The sequence below is a fragment of the Netta rufina genome (genome assembly GCF_964035555.1).
Source record: "Netta rufina genome assembly, chromosome: 12".
NCBI lineage: Eukaryota > Metazoa > Chordata > Aves > Anseriformes > Anatidae > Netta > Netta rufina.
This window is the reverse complement of record NC_140135.1, coordinates 2,136,022-2,149,379: the sequence shown is the minus strand read 5'-3', so window position 1 is coordinate 2,149,379 and position 13,358 is coordinate 2,136,022. Positions and strand designations below refer to the sequence as shown.

General features: G+C 37.8%; 1 protein-coding gene across 4 annotated transcripts in view; it reads left to right on the top strand.

Annotated features, from left to right (window-relative positions):
- The window catches only part of TENM1 (teneurin transmembrane protein 1), a gene marked incomplete at both ends in the record, with an annotated part of 244,904 nt that overhangs the window by 104,081 nt on the left and 127,465 nt on the right, over nt 1-13,358 (top strand). For 3 of the 4 annotated variants that reach the window (XM_084293822.1, XM_084293820.1, XM_084293819.1), the window contains 3 exons: nt 3,704-3,856; nt 9,071-9,270; nt 10,729-10,939. In XM_084293822.1, coding sequence (XP_084149948.1) covers nt 3,704-3,856; nt 9,071-9,270; nt 10,729-10,939 — 564 coding nt within the window. The remainder of the gene's footprint in view (nt 1-3,703; nt 3,857-9,070; nt 9,271-10,728; nt 10,940-13,358) is intronic. The other variant, XM_084293821.1, reaches the window with a different exon arrangement.

The window sequence follows — 13,358 nt, the reverse complement described above, 5'->3', positions numbered from 1 at the left end:
TAGCTTTAAGTAGGAAATTTGTAGTTGTGAAGCATACTGATGCTGCCAACAAGCTGGTTAAACTTACCTCCTTAACTTAAACTTACCTCCACTTACCTCCTAGTCTTTGGTTTTGCTTGAAACTGTAGCAGTTCACCAGTGGTTTTAGGCACCCCACCAGCAGCTGAGGTATTTTAGGTGATGCACAACACAGTGTATCTGATGCTAGGATTTTTCTGGAATGCCAGGTAGCCACAGTCAAAGCAATTGTTGCTTTTTCTGTAGTATCAGTATCTTCATCATACCTTGAGGGCTGTTTTTGGTTTTTATGGGAGACTGAGCTGCATCTAGTAACACATCTTTAGTTGTAAAGATGGATTTTGATGTTCTTAGCAACCAACCCTCAAAAACACTGTGGTTATATTCTATTTATATAAACATCAGTCCAGAAGACTCAACTTTGAAGAAAGGAGTGATACCTCGATCAGAAACCAGATCTCAGACTGAGGTCTGGTGTCATCTTCTAATTGGTCTAGGGAGTAGGGTCTTGTACCTGTGTGCTACACATGGGAACTAGAGCTAAGCATCTTACAGATGGATTTATGCTGTGGTAAATAATGCGGTGGCCCACTGTTCAATTCCACAGCTCTATCTGTGCCCCTTTGTGTGAAGGGAGAACAGCAAAGCCAGAAATGTACTAGAAAAATCAGAAAGAATGACTCAAAAGAAATCTTTTGAGGTTTTAATGGAATTCAGTACATGCCTACTTACTTCTTAACAGATTTGGGGGAGAGAGAGAGAGATTTGAAAATTTTATTTAATCTTATTTGGAGAACTATTTATATATTTAAAATATGATGTATGTATGTATGTTGTAGGAAACAGAGGCTTTATATAAGTAATATTTACCTTACATAAAATAAAAGTATCACAGAAAAAGAAGAGGCAAGCTAAGGCCTCTGTGTCTGCTAAATAAAAATGTATCACTCCCTGTAGTTAACTTCTGAAAAAGGTAATTCTAAGAATTAATGGCTTTACGGTGGTACCTGGTCTTTTTACTGCTAGAGTGATACTTGGATCCAAAGGTAATTTGTCAAGAGCTACAGTCTGCATACATACCAATTTGATAGCTAATGTAATGAAAGTCAGATTTATTTTAACGTTGCAAGATGACCAGGTTTCTGCAGTGGTAGTAGTCATTTAGTTTAATTCAGGTAGATCTTACTTTCACAGCCATGTGCTGTGTTGTTCAAATACTCGGTCTTGAACATAATTTAATGTGAATCCGGACTACCAATATCACATATAATCTCCCGCAGACTGGAAGTCAAGAGTACAAGGCTGGCAGAGACCACCATCTCCGCAATGTAGTTGGTGTTTCTTGGGGAGAAAACAGTCTGTCAAACATGCATACAAACAGCTTTGCTAGCTTGCCAAGCTTTGGCACAAGCTATAAAAACAAAAGCACTTCCCCTGCCTGAAGGGAAGGAAAAGCTCTTCGAATTGGTACGAATGGATGACAAAATGCATAGTGTATGTAATCTGGAAAAGACATACAGTAAGGAAAAATGTGCATTACATATTCAATCCTTGCTTCAGTGATGTACCCTCTGCAGCACATGCAAATACTGTTTTAGGAAATGAATAATAGTGATAATGGAAATAACATAAGAAAGCAGCTAGACTATGCTCATGATTGTATAACCACTAAAAGCTTATTTATGTTATGTTTTGCACCTGGTGTTGATCTGTTTCAAGAGCTCATATAATTATTTGCATTAGTATAAAGAAACGTACACTCATTAGTTATCAGTCCCATTGCACTTTGTTCCTTTCTGTTGTTATTAACTCTTTAAATCATAATAATGCCCAGAATCTCAAGCCAGGAGCAAGAGCTGCCTGCTCTAGAGATGTCAAGGCATACAGATTTTTTTTGTACCTTCTGTAAGGAGAAGTAATCTGTCTTGCATTAATAAGCTTGACTATCAGAGCTTAGGTCTTTGTGATTTGGCTGCAAGGCCGTTTTCAAATTATAAGCACAGTCCCTTGATGGTTTCAAGTCCATGGTTTCAAGTCCAACAATCCAACAAATGTCCAGCTTGGGAAGTCTCCACTAGCACTGTAGTAACCCTCTAGCATCTTTTCTGGGGAGTGGGAATTTACAGCCCCGTGGTGCTTCCAGATCTGGTGCTGGGGTAGTGCTAAATAAAAATATAAATGTGGCACAAATTCTGACAGTGTCGCCTCACTAATGCAATCGAAATGCTGTAATTTGCTTGATTTGGATCATGTATCTATGCTGGGTGATCCAGGAGTGCACAGATCTGAAAATAATGATCGTAGATTGACAGCTTTGCATTCCTGTAGTAGTTTGGCAAGGCCTTGCAGGAACCCATTGAAGGCATGCTTTTTTGCATTATAGTTTAGGTTTTAAGTGTGTAAGCGAGACTTGGGAGCAAACATAGAAAATAGATAATGAACTCTAGGTTTCCTGTTTATATCAAGTTTTTTTGTTTGTTTGTTTGTTTGTTTGTTTTTTTCTTAAAATAGTACAAAGGAAAAGAATTTACTTTCTCAATGCAAGATCTCATTCTAGATCCCACTTCTCTTGAAGGTTCTTACTTCTCTGAGGTTCATACCCAATTCAGGAAGAGCAGATTAATTGCCTTTGAGGCTCCCACTGTGGGCAGATCCTACTCACTGCAAAATTCTGTGTGTGGCTAAAGAGTCTGTTACTCAATTTTTGCTCTTTTTGTGATGATTTCAGCTCCTCTGTGGGGAGTATCCTCAATCAATATTTTAGTGGGTCATCAGTCCTCCCTGCTGAGTTACTTCTTTGCTAAGGCAATGTCTTCCTTGGAAGAATAAGCCTTCCTCTAGAATGTCTAATTGTCTAGAATGACTGCAGTACTATCACAGTATGCTTAAAATAAGATCCTCTGTTTCTGTCTTTCTCCTACAAGGTTTCGATGCCTCAAATTACAAAGAACAGAAAGGCAAGCAGAAAAAGTGAATGGCTGTATAGCCAAAATAAATGTCGGCAGCCCCCATGTACAGAGATAAATTTGTAAAAAATTGATTTAATAGATTTCCCAATGTATACATAAATAAAAATTATATTTTCAATAACATGTTACAAACTAATTGCATATATTTTAGATCTGAAGCCAGGTGTTTTATTTTTGGTTTGTTTTTTTTTTTTTTAATCTGCAATGAAATTCTAGGGCAAATCTATGAAGTCAGTGTTTTTAGTAATGTTCAAAATGATCTAAATGATAACGTTTGGGAATGCAGAGGGCACAATTTCACTTAGAACTGGGTTAGAAAGGTGGAAATTTTACATGGTGGCTGTACTTTAATCCAACAAACTCTGAGCTCCGTGACAGCTGAAAATTGAGGGAGGTTGATGTAGCATTAGAATCTGTCACACAATATTTAAGGCAGTCAACTGTTATCCTTTTAATTGCAAGTATTTCCATTAATTGCTGTAGAAATTCATCACCATGACCTGGCTGAGCTCCAAAAGAAAGTGTGGAAACTAATTAAACATTGAGTTTTAAGGTAAAATAGTAAATTGCTCATTAGAATGCTTGAAATTCTGATTTATTGCTAACAGAACTAAATAATACTTGACTTTGCAGAAACTGGGTCATAGCATTTTTCCTTAGTGTAACTGAAGGTGCTGTTGCTTAGACATCAATTAATTGGTCTTCATTTTTTGCAGCAGTACACTTGTTTGGTTTAACCTGGCAACTACAGCCTGTTGAAGGGCAGCTGTACGAAAATGGAGTTAGCAAAGGAAATAGAGGAACAGAGTCCGTGGATACTACTTACTCACCAATCGGAGGAAAAGTTTCTGATAAAACAGAAAAAAAAGGTATGTGTGAAGAAGCAGACAGACAAAGTAGGAATATTTAAACATTTCTACAGTTCAGATTCTGTATTTGCTAAAGTTTGGCAGTATTTCTATTTTCTCTAGAAAAAAAAAAAAAAAGAAAAAAAAAAAAAAGAAAATAGGTATTAAAATCCCATATCCAGATTGTGTTATTTAGCAGAAGTCTCACTGAAATGAGCAACCAGCCCAAGCCATTAAGGAGGTAATGTTCAATAGCAAAATGACTGTGTTTCCTGTGTGAGAGAGGAGAGATCAGAGAGCTGCCTCTTGTCTTAAGACAGAAGAGATGAGAGCATATTTGCCATGTCCCCTCGTTGTGCTAAGGGCTCGTTGCTGTGCCTGTGTCTTGCAGACCAGAGTCACTCTTAGCAAAGTGAAAATCTTTGTGCTGACAAGTCAGAATATGCAGAAGGGCAGAAATCCTAATGCTTTTAAATGCATCCAGTTCTTGAAGGCGTAAGCTAAAATACAGCATCCTGTCACATCCTGCTATAACCAGTCATACCGAATCAGCTTGCAGGAACCACCTGGGGTTTCAGAAAATGTCTGAGCCAGTCTGGCAGTGGGGGACAGCCCACAGCACCTCTCCCTGTAGCCCTGTGCCTGCTTCAGGAATCATCTCAGGAATGAGTAAAGCACCTCAGCTTACTGGTGGCAGGAAATGGCTTTGGTGAAATGGTGAATAGTTTTCTGCTGTTTTAGTTGATGAACCAGCTGTTCTGAAGTGGCAGAGACATGCCAGAGCTGGCAAAGGAAAGGAGTGTGCAGCCAGCAGCGTGAAACAGAGCAGGGCTGCCAAGAGGACTCAAAATTCCTTTCTCTCAAGTCCCATTGTTCAATGCTGTTAACTCACCTACACCAATACTATCTAGAAGACTTTATACCTATTTCCCGTTGACCACCACATAACACCACGATGATTTTTGACCCTAAAAAGCAGATAGCCATCCCATTTCTTTTTATGATACTCAGAAAAAGTGGATAAATCAAATAGATTAGATCAGAGAAAGGTGAATGGGAATAAAACGTGAACTCTACTCTTCCAGCTGTTAGGAGGAAGGTAAAATTTTACTGAGTTCTGCAATGATGGGAGAGTTCCAGAGTTTTCAACTTTTGTATCAGAGCAGTGATGATTCTGTGTCTGCCAGGTAAGAGCTATGACTCTAAATATGAGACAAGGTGGGACATGGTTGTACCAGTCCCTCCAGAAGGAAAATTGCATCTCAGTCAATAGTCTTACAAATCAATGTGGCACAGCTGGATAGAGATCATATTAGATAAATGAGCAATAGAAATATATGTGAGGAGGCAATGATATTGTTATCCATTATTTCTTCTCTTAGAATGGATTGATAGTGAATTACAGTAAATGTTTTACACACTTTTGTATTTTTGTCCTGGTGCACCATGGAAAATGTCTAAGCTATCTCAAGTAGTTCTTCTAAGCTGCAGTAAATCATTTTGTCAATATATTACAGATTTAATAAAAGCTCATCCAAAGCATTTGGCTTCCAAAGGAGGCAGTACAGGAAAAACATCAAAACATGATCCTAAAAATTAGTTTTTTGAGAACAGAGAAGAGCATATGTGAGTCAATAGAGAACTCAGTGTAGCAGGTAAAAACATCCACCACCACCAACAACAGAAAAAAACAGTTCCCTCACCCCAAGCAATCCTAATGTCATGCGTAGCCACACGATTCCCCCAGAGCACTAAAGCAAGGAGAGCCGTGACACCAGAGCTCCTTCACTGAAGGCTTATCTAACAGTTTCAGAGATCAGTCTTAAATATAGCAAGCCTGTTTTCTGACTTGTCATCTTCCACCTTCCGGGGTATGCTAATCCAGGGTATGCTAATAAGAATTATACACTTCAGAAAACACGAGAAAAGCAATGTGGACTTAGGACCAGGCATTGGTATGTGTATCATCTGGATCTGACTAACTTCTGCTGTCTCTCTCCCTCCCTCCCTTATTTCCTTGCTTCCTTCCCTTTCCTTTTAATATACGTAAGTCATTCTTCCCCCTGTGTTTGTACCAAATATTCCATGTTAATGCGCTGGGAAGGAGGACTTAGAAATAGCCCTTCAGCAGCGTGCCATGAAAAGTTGATACTTTGCCTATAAACTTGAAGCCTCTAATGTGATTTCACAGGGATACTGTCAGATATTATGACCTCCCATTTTCCCAACTCTATGCAGCAGCACGAGATACTTTGCCAGACTTTGAAAGCATATATTTTAACTAATCTTTTAATGGAAATCAAGTTTATAAACCAGCAAGTCAGATTTCTTTAAGAAGTCATTTTATGACACAGTGACCCATGGCTATGAGTTAACATTTTAATATGTAGCAATGTGATTAAAAACTCAGACGTCCTATTGATGCTGGTATTACCAGGGGAGTACACGGAGATTGATTGTTTCAGGATCAGTAATAATCAGCATATGGGTACTTCCTTGTGAAGATAATTGGCACCATGCTGTTCAGAGCTTTACTTTCTTGAAGCCAAAAGAAACCTGTGATTAGGAATCTATCTTCTGTTTTAGAACTGCAGAGAAAGTGTGCTTAGAAAGAATGGGGAGAAATTAATACCAGTTGATAAGACTGGGAGCTGTACTAGGAATTGAATGTAGGTAATTAAATAAGACTTTGTCATAGGAAAAACGTTGTAAGAAAGATGTTTTTAGAGCAAGTGCAGAAATTGTATTGCAGCACTGTAATTTTAAAAGCTTATCTATGACTTTTCTAAGAAAGAGTAAGAAAAATATATGAGATAGTCTGTGAATAGCATATCCTCAGATGACTTACCTGTATGGCCAAATACCTGCTTCATTCAATTAAGCAAAGAAACAGAGCTAAATTATTTTTTTCTATAAAGGAGTCACAATGGCTCACTGAATATGAAAGCATGTACTTCAGACACAGTGCTTACAGTCAGCTTTTCATGCTGTATGGTTGCCTGAAAAAAACAGTATTTGAAAGGTAGGGGTGCAGCGAGTACTACTTTCAGCAGATAATATGTGTTTTTTCATGTCAGCATTGTGAACAGCAGCATGCACTTCTTTCAGATATAATGAGATAATAGGAAATCTAAGTATATGTATGTTTTTTTTAAGATTACATGAAATTATTACTAAAACATTTTCATCCCAATGTAGAAAAACTTCTCACAGATACGTTGTTTTGAGCCTAGCAACAGTAACGTGCTATTCAGCATAATCTGATAACACCAATTAGTGAAAATACTTCCTCAAAGGACATGTATGCCACAACTAAAGTCCTGATGCTTGTTCTTTTCAAATAAGAACCAGGTCTTCTCACTTCAACAAACTCAAAATCAGTTAGTGCATTTTAAAGGACCTTGAACACAGACCAATAATTCCATTAACTTCCAAAATGATACCGTATCCTTGACTTTTTACTTATTGCTCTACCGTCTTGTAATTGAATCACATTAATTACCATGTGTCAATATCATCAAAAAGTTCCTTAGTGTTTTACTTAACCTGGGGTAATTGCTTGCAATGAATCATTAAGATTTAATATCTCTGGAGTACTGGAAATAGGGGGAAAGGTTTTTAAATTTATGTCAGCCAACAGGATCTGATGCATGTCATGGGGTGGGAGGGATCCACTTTCTTTGCCCAACTACATTAGAAGTTTAAATTTCTACTCAAAACTCCACATGGAGGACTTGATTCTCAAAGAAAATTGGACAAAAGTAGTCTCACCTTGAACATTGCTAAAGCAGGGATTTGGAAATAGTTAGTTTATGTACTAAGGTTCAAGGTGGCTTTTTAGAGTTCTGTGCTCTAAAAACGTATGCTTTTATGTGATAAGGTGTTAAAAGTCAGCTCCTGGTTCTTGCTGTAGCTTTGTTACTGGTGACACAAAGCAGCTGTAAAGCTGGAAGATCCAGTACCCTGAGAATTGCTCCGGCCTTCTAAACGAAATCTGTATTCATTAAGAATGCTAAGTACTCCCTACACTAGTTAAAGCCAATGAAGGATCCCACTGAGGATCTCTGTTATTATGTTTAGGAAAAATCTGGCCCTAGCTTTGCTACTGCTGCAAAGGCAATTTATAAAATTTCCTGGGCATTAAGTTGCATTAGATATTTTTATGCATTATTGTGAAAGGTAAGGCTCCAGTCACTTTGATTGCTTCTCTTTATCCTTCACCACAACATTGGAATGAAATGACACATAAATGGCTATGGCTGCTGAATTCAATCTTCTTCTCGTGGTTCCTCCTCCTTTGTAGCATGCTCTCCTTCTTTTTTTCTAGTTGAGAGAAAGTTTGCATATGGGCTTGAGGGTTTTGCAGAACTTAGGGTGGAATTACCTCAGATGTTAGCAGGATTGGATCTGTGGCTTGCAGCATGTCAGGATGCTGATCACAAGCAGGCATTAAAATAGATAAAGATGGTGATACATGCCAGCAAAGCAAGCCAGCTCTGATTTAGTTTGGCAATGGCTTTTTTAGACGTTGCATTTCCCTTTCTATTTCAGCTTTCTCATAGGCATGGTTGAAGTTACATGCTGTAGATGTCTGCAGATGTATTGTTAGGCACTACAAAACGCTGCCAGTTTTCTCTTTAGATTGCCTCTCCCTATCCTTATGCCCCTGTTAGGCTTTTATGCAGAAAGTCCAAGCAAAAACAGATGTTCTTTATTTCTCTAGGACTATATTTTCATTGCCATAATATGAATGTTGGAAATGGTGATTAATAGAAATCCAGGCATGGACATGGGCTCTGACCTACCAGGTCTGATGGATTTTCTGTCTTCGCCGGTGTCCATTTGTGTAGCTTAAGCAATGCCCGCTCAGCGGTGGCTGGGGCCCTGTGCCAGAGGAAGTTGTCCCGCTGTGCATTCTCTGCACTCGCAGTCGAATGGGGTTTGTTTCAACAGCTGATAGGTGTAGATGTAAAGCCTGTGGTTTCCACAGCAGCACCAATACATTTTTGCAGTCAAGAAAGCATTCCAAGATTTCCGGGGGGAAAAAAAAAAACTCTGTGACGTCTATTTTGGTAAATATTGCACACCACCTGTATTTTTCAATTAGTTGAATAAAAAAATACAATGATTTTGGTGAAATCTCCTCAGTTTAGAGGCTATTTATTATACATGACCCAGTATCTTTGCCAACTGTGAATATGCAACTGATTGTTTCCTTTGTTTCTGGACAATTAGTGTTTCAGAAGGGACGGACCATAGACACAGGAGAAGTTGAGATCGGAGCACAAGTTATGCAAATGATCCCACCCGGTTTATTCTGGCGCTTTCAGATCACCATACATCACCCCATGTACCTGAAATTCAACATTTCACTGGCGAAGGACTCTCTGCTGGGAATTTATGGCAGAAGAAACATTCCACCTACTCACACTCAGGTAATTAGTAATAATGCTAATTACATCATGCTTTACAGTTTCAAACAGCAGTGGCTGCTAATGTTCACAATACACTTTTAAAGCAGGGAGGAAGGAAGGAACTGGCTGTAACCACAGAAAGCAGTCTGTTTATCCCATTCTTATACTGAAGTCTAGCTACACCCCCAAACCATGCCCTCCCCAATGGAGAGGCAGTGTTGTACCAGCAAGATCAGCCATTCTGCCCACTGCCACATGGCTGTGGGAGGCAGGACTGCTGCACGCTGTTTTTTGGGGGGCAGTGGGGCAGTGAAATACTAGATCATTTGAAAATTCTTTAGTCTTTCTAGGACTTCATCAAAACAACCAGACTACAGCAGTCAGTATAAAGAGATAATAGGAAAAAAAACTGTTAGTTTCTGATACAAAGATCATTTCAGACCATTTACTGATGGGGATATTGCAGGAGAAAACCTAGCTAGGCATTAAGAATATGCAGTATTGCTGGTTACATTCAACCTTTTTTTTTTTTTTTTTTTTGCTTGCTGTGTTTGGCATATGAAGCTATCATTTCAATGGATTAAAATGCTGTCTTATAGCAGGATCACAGCATAACATATGTGATAAACTTGTATACAGAATCGTGGAAAGATTGTTTAGAAGGGACCTGTGGAGGTCATCTAGTCTAATCTCAACAATGATTTACTGAAGGTTTGATCTTAGAAATAAGTGATTCTAGCCGTCGTTGGCTTTGACTGGGTCTTCAGTCAAGCTGAACTTGAACTTTACTGAAAATCAGTCTGGAGAATGCCAGGGGGAAAAAAATGAAAAGAAAAAAAAAAAAAAAAAGAGAGAGAGAAATATGTACATTTCTTTTAGAAAAGTTTACATCTTTTCTGATGCTTTCAAATTAACTGTTCTTGAAGTTGTTGGCATCAGCTTGATTAGGTATTACTAGTTTCCATGTCACAAAGTAGCCACTTAATCGCATTAATAAAATTAAATATAAATAAAAGACGTAAGAAGGTTTTGATATGTGATAGTGATACTAAGGAACAAGCACTGAAAATTCTGGTATGAAACAATAGCTTATTTAATCTGGTTTTGTCATTTGAGATGAGTCACTGCATAAAGCAAGGCACTAGAGCTTGGAAATTTTGGAATTATTCCCATTAAAGAGATATAACGTTGAAGTACCCCTGCTGCATTTAGTGAAGCAAGCCTGAATTTACCCTGCCATAGCAAAAAGCAAGTTTTGATGCCAAATTTCTGACCTACCATAATGCTTTCTGTATGGAATAAAGAACTGAAGCTACATGGACTAGGTTATATGCAACTGCGGTCCATGTTGATGCATTCTTAGTCAGACAGGCAATTCCTCTCAAGATTTCAGCTGCTTTTTGCTGTTTGAATGAGACATGCAGAGTAGAGTCCATAAAAATTTACTAGGTGGTTAATTGTTGCTCATTATTATTTCAGTTTGATTTTGTAAAATTGATGGATGGAAAGCAGTTAATTAAACAGGAACCAAAAAACTCAGAGGAGCCACAGCAAGCTCCCAGGAATCTGATCTTAACTTCACTGCAAGAGACGGGCTTCATCGAGTACATGGATCAAGGAGCTTGGCATATGGCATTTTACAACGATGGAAAGAAAATGGAGCAAGTGTTCGTACTAACCACAGCGATTGGTAAGAACAATTACAGTAAAACTGTTATTCTGATTACTGCATTGGAAAGCTGCATTTGGAAAGATATTATCGATGTTGATTACAGTGTCTCTTAAATATTCTCTTAAATATTTTTTATTTCAGTTTAGTTTAATTAACCTCAGTGGAATAACTTCATGTTTATGCCAATATTAGGCAAATAGCAACATTCATATATTAAAGATGGGTGTTAGCAAATTAATTAGGCGTGAAGTTGTCATGTGTTTTAAAATCTTTATGTGATAGTTTAAATGCCTGAGTAATTTCTGGTGTTATTTCGCTCAAAACAAAAGAGAATATGTCTGCCCTCTCTATTTACACAGGAACCATAAATCCTACAAAAATTAACCATGCTTTTGGTTCATATTTCAGTATTTTAATCAGTTAGAAAATCTAAAAGGGTGCTTTTGTGGGTTTGGTTGTTGTTGTTTGATGGGTATTTGCTGTTATTTTATAAACTTGTTCAACTGCACCATTCTGTTTGGAACTCAGAAGGCAAATACAGGGGACGCTGCTCTGGTGGGATATCAATTCCCTTTTGCCTCGTTAATAAATAAAACTGGACAAATGTTTGCAACTCTAGGTATTGTTGCAGAGAAGTGCTCACGCATAGGGTTTGTTTGGAATTTCATTTCAGGTGTTCTATTTATGACAGTCTTGGTTTGCTGCAAGACTTTAACCACTTTGCCCTTTAGTTAACCTGTTCTGCCATATGTTTAGCAAGATGTCTTTACTAGTAATGGACATGCCATCTGCTCTTGAGAACAATTGAATGCTATTTTTACTTGGTGGTAAAACACCTTGCAGAGCAGGACAGTGATTCAAATACCAACATTGGTGCAAGATTTGCAGGAAAAATATTTTAAAATGAGGTAAAATTGCAATTAGAATATTTTGTTTAAAAGTTCATATTTGCTTTGTGTAGAAAAGTAAATCTTTTACAAGTGGGAGAAATACCATTATTCATCGTCATGTGAGAAAATAATATTCAAGCAATTTATGGAGCATCTTCACAGATGTTCTATGAGGAGCATAAAACCTGGCCAAACTCCAATCCAGATCAGAATCCAAAGATCTGCCCCCTTGTTTGTTTCTACTGTAACAGCAGATTTTTTTTCTACAATAGCAATATTTATACAAGGAAGTATAAACAGTATTTCATCATTAAGTAGCACACCATCTTAAATATATATATATAAATGCAATTGAATGTTTCAGTTAGGTTCCTGTTAAATTTGGTGAAGAAGAAGGTGTTTATCCCTACTCTGGCCAATACAGAACAAGCAGAACAAGCTGGGTCTTACAGGGGGAAGCAGTGAGGGCCACAGGGCAGGCAGGAATCCTTATGTTTAATTTGAGAAATGTCCATGAGAAGACATATTGAGCAAAAAGAGGTTTCATACAGCAACAATCTACTGCTGGTGGATTTGAAAATACTGCTAGCTATTGTGTTTTCATGGCCTGTATATTTTCTTATACTTTTCTTTGCATAATCATTCTTGTTTTTATCTTGGGGGGGGGAACACTACAAAAATTTAAAAACAAAAACTAAATCATTTTCTGATCCTTGAGCAATGCTCCTTACCCCAGACTTTGGGGTGTGTCTAGGGCTGGAGTTGTATTTTATTTCCCTGCTGACAAAGGAATCAACCAGGAACACAGACTGAAATAGTCAGCATATAGCAAAAGCTTGCATGCCTCTGCTGTATGTCGGTGTGGGCTGTGTGATGAGCATCTCTTAGGTAGTCCGTTCAGTTGCTCGATGTCAGTGGCATACTAGTTTGATTTTGCTGACCTGTTAACTAAACTTCTGATCACATTTTCCCTGTTGGGGGGTTATTTGCCTGCAAAATCTAACATATCTAGAGTATTTTCATAGCCTGAATAAAGGCTGGCCCAAACTGGACATTGCATCCAGGGGAATTGTTCAAACCATTAATTCTCCATTTCAAGTCAGTGTAGGGATCATTTATCATGTGATTCTAGAAAACTGAGAAGACAGGCAAGTGTACACATAGAACAAGAGAAGAGCTGATAAGGAACAGTAATATGTGAAAGTTAATAATGAGCAGCATATCTGTGAAAAAACTTACTTCTGGAAAAAAAAAAAAAAAAAAAAAAAAAAAAGATTATTTGACCTTGAAACAAACATCCACGTCTAGGTTGTAAATATCTGATGAACAGATACATATCAAATGCCTGTTCTTTGGTATAAACTGATAGTCTGAAAGGAAATGAATGTTTTTAAGTATCAGTAGAGGTTTTCAAGAGGAACCGATCCTTATCTGTCCAAGTGCCCATAAATAAGATTAAAATAAACTTACTTCAGTTATTCATATTAGTTGTAGGATAAGCTTATAATCCATCCTTTGAAAAGTTTGAGTTTAAAAGTATATCAGAT